Source organism: Drosophila innubila (genome assembly GCF_004354385.1).
Source record: "Drosophila innubila isolate TH190305 chromosome 2L unlocalized genomic scaffold, UK_Dinn_1.0 4_B_2L, whole genome shotgun sequence".
Lineage (NCBI taxonomy): Eukaryota > Metazoa > Arthropoda > Insecta > Diptera > Drosophilidae > Drosophila > Drosophila innubila.
Genome location: NW_022995372.1, coordinates 18,221,188 through 18,229,894, shown reverse-complemented (window position 1 = coordinate 18,229,894; position 8,707 = coordinate 18,221,188). Strand labels below are relative to the sequence as shown.

At 33.4% G+C, this 8,707-nt stretch overlaps 1 protein-coding gene across 1 annotated transcript; it reads right to left on the bottom strand.

Moving 5' to 3' along the window:
• Nucleotides 1-1,720: 1,720 nt before the first annotated feature.
• Nucleotides 1,721-3,036, bottom strand: LOC117779952 (phospholipase B1, membrane-associated-like). Its single transcript, XM_034616308.1, has one exon. The coding sequence runs from the start codon at nucleotides 3,034-3,036 to the stop codon at nucleotides 1,756-1,758; it is 1,281 nt and encodes a 426-aa protein (XP_034472199.1). The 3' UTR covers nucleotides 1,721-1,755.
• Between the last annotated feature and the right edge of the window lie 5,671 nt (nucleotides 3,037-8,707).

Sequence of the window (8,707 nt, the reverse complement as noted above, 5' to 3'; positions counted from 1 at the left end):
TTAAACACTCATTCCTTCCATTAAAAACAAAAACAAAGCACAACCGGCAATATTCTACAGAACTTGACTCGAATGCGTTGACCGAGACATTAACTATCATAAAACGAAAAAAAAAAAAAACAAACAAACAACCAAATGGGACAGATTGACATAGAGACAGACAAAACCATGCCCCTGCTGGGCCCAACATGAGTAGATACATATAAGTGGTGTTGGGTTCAAAGATATTTTCGAAAACTATATTAACAGAAACCCAAAACAAAATAAAATAAAATAATTGCCTTGGAACGACAGCAAAAACATTGATGCTACTACAACATGACAGACAACGTATAATGTTTTTATATAAGTAAAAAACAATGTAGTAATAAATAAATTGGAGCTACAGTGGCGTAGATTTTCATTGATTTTTTGTTTATATTTTTTTTAGGGGGGATTTCATTTCTTAACTTAACAAAGTTTTTTTTATAGCAAATATGGAATCCTAATTCCAATAATTACAAGGCATTTGGATAATTTGAAAGCTGAAAATATGCTACTACTATTAAATTGTTTTTTAAGAATCTGATCCTTAATTTTAGATGAGGCGTTAATTAGAAGTTTATAGCTACGGTAAAAAATATAAAACGAACAAGATTTATTAGCTGTGACTATCCGGGATACTTAAAAACGATTTTATTATTATAAGAAGCAAAAAAAATCTTAAATCAATATATTTCCAACCACGAGTTGAGTGAATAAGAAAATAAAATGAAACTGAAAGCATGTGTCTATCAGTTCATTTAATGGGTTCTACGCCTCTGGTTTTGGGTTACTGGAGCTTAGATCTCATTCAGAGAGTTTGCCTAATTGTCAGGCATGCTTTAAGCCCCGAGCACAGCTACAAAAGATCAACAAATATTTGCACATTAAGCTCAAGTAAGTTTACTCTTTGTTGTTTCAAGCCACTTTAAATGTTAATAGCTAATTGTTTGTTTAGATATTTGTTAAAGGAATTGAAATCTTGAGACCTGAGTGAATAAATATACAAAAATGTTGCGTGTTTTCTGTACTTATTGTTATTTATTTCGTACTTGAGGTGGGTTATTGCCCACTGAACGATAGTATAAATAAAATTTTTAAATAAAACAAAGAGAAGTTATCTAAAAATACGTCAAGTCGACTCATAAAGGCGTGCCACGAAGGTTGTCAAAGCAACTGGACCTAAAGCTGAAAGTAAAACTGGGCGTAAGAAAATTTATAAAGCCTATGGGATTCAGAAATCCACTTCCGCTTGGTAGATAGCATCACAACCCTAAATCGTAATGATATACACTGACTCTCAGCAGGGGGTATACTATATATATATATATATATATCTGCCTCCAAACAAATACTGACAACTTACAATTATGATTTCCATCTAATATTTGGGCAACGCCCTTTTAGATTGCTTGATAAAATAAAGAACTATATGTAAAACAAAATGGAAAAATACCAAAATAAGTAAATGAAATATTTTTAAATTATACTTTTTTAACGATAACCAAATTCATATAATCAGTTTTCAGTTCAAAAAAAATAACAAAATGAGATACTAAATTGACAAGATAATTTAATAATATAAAATGTTAAATAAACGATTAAAAAGTTTAGCGGTGCTCAGGAAATTTTAATTAATTCAAAATTCGTTAAAGAATTTTTTTTATATCATTAATAAAACTTGGTATTAAATGCTGAGAATTATTCAACAATACGAATACAATCTTGTTATTCTCAGAATCGATCACCAGTTGTTCTTAAAAACTGTCTGTCTGCATTGGGGCACAGGAAATATTCAAATGGTCGACGCCTTGCCTCGCTTAATGTAAAGTCTGTCTGATTTAGCATGTTATTCCACAGGAGCTTGGCGAGGACAGCGTGAGCCAATTGACTATAATGGATGCAATCATTGGCCATAAATCGCTTGTCCAGGGCGCCGTTACGAGACCATAGATTGCTCACATTTTTAAAAATTTCGTGGGTCACAATGGCAAAGTCATCGCGCTGCAATTCCGGCAGTGATGCGATTGATTTTTGCATGTCAAAGAATCGCTTTGCCACATTGTAATACTTCTCCTGCTTATACTTGCCGTGGCAATTGCAAAAGAAGGAAGCTTTTGTAGTACAGTCGTCAGGCATTTCGCTAAAAACATTCATTACATCATCAATATCCGGCTGTATAATGAAGTTGATCAGTAGTCGTGGCACATTATCTCTGAGTAGTCTGAAGCTTGCATACAACTGACGTTCCTCCAAGCGAAGAAAGGCCTCCAAGTCGTGCCAGTAGCACAACTCGGAGCAGATGTCATTGGGACCCACATGAATATTAACCTTGGGATCCTTGTGCAATCGGTCGATGAGCACGTGCACCTGAAAGGGCAGATCCAATAGATACAGCATGGGCTCGGCGACATTGAGACGCGATCGCTTCACATCCGCACTCAGACTATGAGCCACAGCATAGCCATAGAGATTTGGATTGTATAGCTTCAGTATATTGGGCAGTGTGAGAACTGTGCGCCAGGATTCGATGCCATCGCCAGTGTATGCGAAACCACGATACTCAACCATTAGATCCCAGAATCCCAATGCCATAATACCAGTGCCTGCAATCGTTGAGTCCCCAAAGGCAGCCACAATGTCAATATCACCTGGTCGCAGTCGACTGATGTGGCTGGCTACATCTGGCGACCTAGTCTGGCTTAGATTACACGGGAATCTTGAACTTGCCGGAATCGTTTGCTGCATTCTGCCCAACTCAACATTATGTGCTCGTATAAAGTCGATGTTGGAGAGTGTCGATATCTGCGTCCAGTTGCGCGCATTTAGTATCACTTGCCGCAGATTCTGATCCAGGTTCGTGTAATACAAACCCTCTTTATAGGGGTCAAATTGGAAGGGCACACGTTTCACCCCAAGTCGACGGAGCAGTTGCGTCGAATGATTTACAATCGATGAATTGGGTCTGCCCCTAGACAGGGAAAGTAGTGTAAGAATCAGCAGTAAAAGAATCATTCCCACCTTAATATGCTTCCAAATAGAGTTTCTAACTTTTCCATGCGACACTTACGATTGTATATAAGATTGTGATGTTGTTTTGCTGCCTTTCTTGGGTTTTGAAACCTTTTAACTCTTTTTTGTTATGTAAAATCGCGGGTTAAGTATAATGAGACTTGAGCCTTGGGTCAAACTTTATCTCATAATTGCCTTACTCTTTAATAAAGTTTATTTTGGTATAATATCAAATTTTTATGAGAGTATCTCATAACTTTTAGAGCTCTTGATAACAAAACTTCGTCACTTCAGCAAATTTACTAAGATACTTTTTGCTATTTATTAAATAAAACGTTTCAACGGCTTTTCTTACACAATCCATATTTACTCATCGGATAAAAGATATTCAGAATAATATTTTTGTAAAGTATTGAAAATATTTTTTTTGTAGCATATTTTCGGGCTTTTTTATTAATATATCACAAAGCGTGTGTGCTCGAGGTAGGTCAGTTCGAAGCTACTATAAATTCTATGTCAAATTCCTAAGAGTTTAGCGGTAAATGAAACTCAATTAAATAATCGTTATTGCAATTGAAGTTGTGGCTGCACTGTCTGCACTCTAAAAAATATCGTAGCTTCATATCATTGAATCTAATTGAAGCTCATTAAATTGCTTGCTTACAATTTGCGGTCAACTTTGTTGCCAAGTTTTGGCTGGAAGCTTTCATAGAAGTGTTGATGAATCGTTTAACGCAACATGCCACATCCCAATTGGAATTTGCATATATACTCTAATTGGTTTTTATTAACTGCGATCTGTCGGTAACTCAGCTTAAGAGAGCCCACAAACAAACTCTAACTTTTCAGCTGTGCTCTAAGAGAGTACGCTAAGCTAAGCTTTAAAGCCAAGAGAGAGAGAAATAAAGATAGAAAGCTTGCATTGTCGAAAGAGTAAAGCTTTAAAAGGGTTGTCAGGTTTTTTGTTTACTAAGCGCTTTGTTTGCCAATTAATTAAAGGTGTGATTTTAATTTTTAAATTAGCAGATACCAAATAAGATAATAAAATCTAATTTGCAGAAAATTTTAATTGATTCGAAGGGTGAAGCCTTGTCATTTTTATTAAATTTTTGCATATGTTTGAATATATATACAAATTTCTACGAGTAAGTTAAAAAATCGAATTATAAGTTAGTAGACATTTTCAAAATGTAAGCAAAAATAATATTTTTTAAAACACTATTGACTGCAAAATAAATGGATTACAGTAATTGTTAGTTAAATAATTGCAGCCTTGAAACGTTGACACAACGGAAAACTTTTAAAAAACGCAGCCAACAAATTTTGTGAACGCTAAAAATTCAAACCATTAGACGCTTAAAATAAAGATAACATAAAGTTACAACTTGAAATGGCTATTAAAATTTATTTAGCAACAATTATAATTACGGCTCAATTATTGTATTCATATCAATTGTAAAACAAGCGAAAAGAGACACGAAAAGAACCGTGTTAAGCAAAATTGATGAATAAACAGAGATTGTAAAAACTTCCATGAAAAACATGTACGAATAGATGTATTTTTTTTTGCAGTTATAAACAAACTAATTAATATATGAACGTTACTATTATTTTTATGTATAAATATTTTAAGCATTGCATTTAAATGAAGAGACTTCCACAGCACAATAAACCCATCAAATATTACAAAACTTTATAACCTCGCTGCAATTGCCAAGAGAGTGGGCCAAAAAAAAGAGCACAAGGGAATGAGCGATGGAGAGAATAAGGGAAAAGAGAGTTAATTCATATCGGAGAGCGCAAAGCACAGTTGTATTTTCATTAATTCATATTTTGTTTATGCTTAAATTTCAGCAATTAAACATGAATTAAAAATCTAGCAAGGGCCAGTCAACGATTGAATACACTACACTCTAATATACTTTTCAATGCAAATTAAACTAAAGACTAATTTAAAATAAAGATGTTGTTACGGATACAATTTATAAAATATTTTTTCTTACTTTTGATGAATTCTTTAACAAAAATGCTAACAAAAAATGCGATTTAATCACAATTAATTTATGGAATTAATGCTTTCAACTCTGTTCAGTCTACTTAATCAATTTGTAATTATTGCATAAACAGAAGAAATTGCAAAATGGAAAAATCGTGATTTCAATTAGAAAAATAATAATTAATAAATAATTAAGTGTTCATTCAGTTCGGAATGCAAGGGAATATATTTTATTTAAAAAATTCTCTTGATATTTTATAATTTAAATGGACAAAGTGCATTCGAATGTGATTGTAACCCAGAGCAAGGGCATTAAAGAGACCCTAAAGAGCGCGTGAGTCGTGCAAAGGCGGGCTAGTTAATCATTGCACAACCAATAACAACAAAAATAATAATAAAAAAAAATATATACTTTGCGACATTTCTGTTTTCGGCGCTTAACCAAAAATTACAAATCCGTCAGTCTAAACGTAGCTATTTGCTGGACTGCTGATCAATAAGCCAGGCCGACAGACGTACATTTTGGACGGACGCACAGGTGAACCGACGCGACGCGTTCAACAGACTCTAAGTGGGTTAAAAAATGTTGTTGTTGTTTTATATTATTGTTGGCACTCTGATAACAGCGTGCAAACTTAAGCAGCGATGCGAGAGCGCTCGACACTCAAAGCTGAACGTTAAACGTTGACGCTTGCGCAGTCGCAACCGCGTCAAGGTCGACGCTATTGTAAAAGAAAGCGCCAGCGTTGGCCTTGAACACGAAACAATATGTTAAAGCGAAGCACCAGATAAAAATGAAGCAGAAGGAGAAGAAGAAGCGTTTGTTGCTGATGCTGGCTAGACGCATGCGCAGTTCGAAAAATGAATGCAGAAATCATTCGACTCTTCAGCTCAATGAGTTTTGCTCTCCTTTTTTTTCGGTCTGTGAGTGTTTGCCCCGTTTTGCATAGAAATGTTTTAATGTTTTAGCTATCGCAACAATCGGGCCTTAACATGTCATAAACTTTATGCTTGAGTAAGACAAACGAAACGGTCGAAATATGTATGCATACATATCTCGAACCAATTTATTTTGCAAACTTGTGCAAGAAATGAAAAAGAAAGAAAAAAACAATCCAAAGTAACTTGGACAGTCAGACGCTGGTATCTCGAAATGTTTGCAAACAAGATAAAAAAATAAGTAAAAGATACAAAAAATATGGCAAACCCGAAACGAGCAGAGTTGTGAAAATTGGGGTTAAATGGAAAACAAATGGGTTAATTGAGATGCGCATATGCAAGATACAAAAGTGAACTGGGGCAAAGTGCATCAAAGTGCATTTAAGAAATAGAATCAGCAGATAAAATTATTTTTTAACTATGCTGAAATGACTCGCTTTTCACATACATATACTCCAAACAGAAAATTATTTTGTGTATTCAGAGAAAATATAATAAATTTACATTCGCTTGATATTGTCTACTTAGAATTCCCTTCCAAGCATGAAGGAAATAACTTTTACGTAGTCTAGACTATTTAAAATGAATATAAACATAAATGTCCATTTCACCCAAGGCTGCAGACCACCGAAATTTTGGTAAAGGTTCGCTTCCATGCTTTGAGCCATAGAGCAAGATGTAGGTTCGGTTCAATGTATTCATGTAAATCGATTTAATCAACTCGATAGAGTGTCAAGTTGAAGTAATTGATAATAGCTTTCGCAAAAATCGAGTTGTCGATATTTGTATGTATTTTTGCACCAATAATAAACACAAATTTTTTTTCGAACCGATGCTAATATTTAATAAATTGGTTATGTTCAGGTTTGGGTTCACGGAGTATATAAAATCAAAGGTTCGGTTCCTGATCCGGTTCGGATTGCTTAAAGGCCCGAACCGAACCCGTTCAGCGAGGTTCGGTTAAGAACAGGTTTTCAGCTTTGATTTAGGCACACTCTTTTAAAATTAAAAACTGATATTGCATCATGCATAAACTGATATCATTTATATTATTTTGCGAGCGTTAAATATACTAGTCCTACAACATTCACTTATAAATATGAGAAAAATTAATCATAGAATTTATTTAATAAGAATAAGAACCTTAATTTGGAAATCGTTTATAAAACTAGCCCGGATTCTTAGTACTTTAGACAACTCAGGTTAAGGAGGTCGACACTTGTTGCTAAAATTGCTCAATAAACATTGTAGTGTAGTTAAATGATATTTAATAGTTCGTGGAATATTTAATCTAACACATGGTCTTAACATTCTGAGCTTGAAAGCAAAGTTCGCCAAATTAGTCTAAACTTCCTTATATGTATATACGAGGGCTGCTTAAGAAGTCCGTGACTTGAACATATAACAAAAAAAAAACTATCAGCAAATCCAAATAAAGCCTCGAAAAGTACTAAGAAAAGATTTGAGTTAATTGATCAGGTGACTGACGAATCAAGTGTCTATATGGGTAAAAAAAACTTGAAAAATGCTAGATAAAGAGTAGAAAGCAAAGAATAGACATAAACTATACTAATACAAAAATTTTATATTTTTGTCTCAAATCTGGGATTTTTTGACTACTTATTTTTGAATTCCTCTCTAAATGTCTTATCCTTTCAGTAAATTTAAAAAAAAAAATTTTATGAAAATCTATTAATATTTAATAACAATTTGACTTGTCTTTGCATGCAAATAATTATTCTGGTTGTAGAAAAAGAAACTTAACAGAAATTGCGTGACAAAGAAAACTAAAATTCAGTTAAATGAGCTGTAATTTAGCTTATATTATGACAATTGCCGTCTGCATAATTTCTTCGCTATTATCTTGTCTGTTTGACTGCCGTGTTTATTTTGTGGAGCATACAATTCAGTTAGAAATCCAACAATAACACAATCAGATATACCTGACTTCCATAAACAAGTTATACGATTCAAATCAATTGAAGACTGTTTGGTTTGGGGAATGCTCTCTAGCAATGAGTCCTTATTTATACAATTTAATGCGCACTTAAGCAGTCAATCAATCAGACACTCGCCAAAGAATAACAATTGTTATAAAACATCTACGTACCTGTAATGAAATAGATTGCGAAATGTCATTTAGTTAAATATGTACATTAATTTCAAGAAATTTAATTATATCTTGATGTAAATATATCATTCTAGTTATATGTTTCTCATTGTAAATATAGTGAAAGAATAAAAAATGATTTTATTTTAAATACAGGCCAATTTAAAATTGGATATACAAGTAGTATTCAAATTATTCTATTGTGGGAACTCAATTAAGAAACTTCAATGTAAAATTCTTAAACATATTTCATTGAAACTTGGTGAACCTGTATATTTTGATATGTTAAGATTCTTTTATAAAACTATTTATTTAATACACTCTGAAAAAAGTAAATATTTATACATAGAAATTGTTAAACGAAACAAGAAATGTTTTTAAATGTGTTGAGTACAACCGCAACAAAGACATGTGCTGTGTTGAATCGCATTAACAATTTTTTATTTATTACGATCTATCTTATATGATTATTTCTGTTTAAAATCAATCAACAAAAAATCCGAATTTTTGTGAACTTTTGTTTCGTTTGTGCCGCTACAAAAGCGTCATTAAAGCGCTGCAAAAGCTGTGCGGCCACAAGTCGAAGTCGAATTTGTAGTTGTTGTTTGACGGCACCGCGAGCTTGCGAG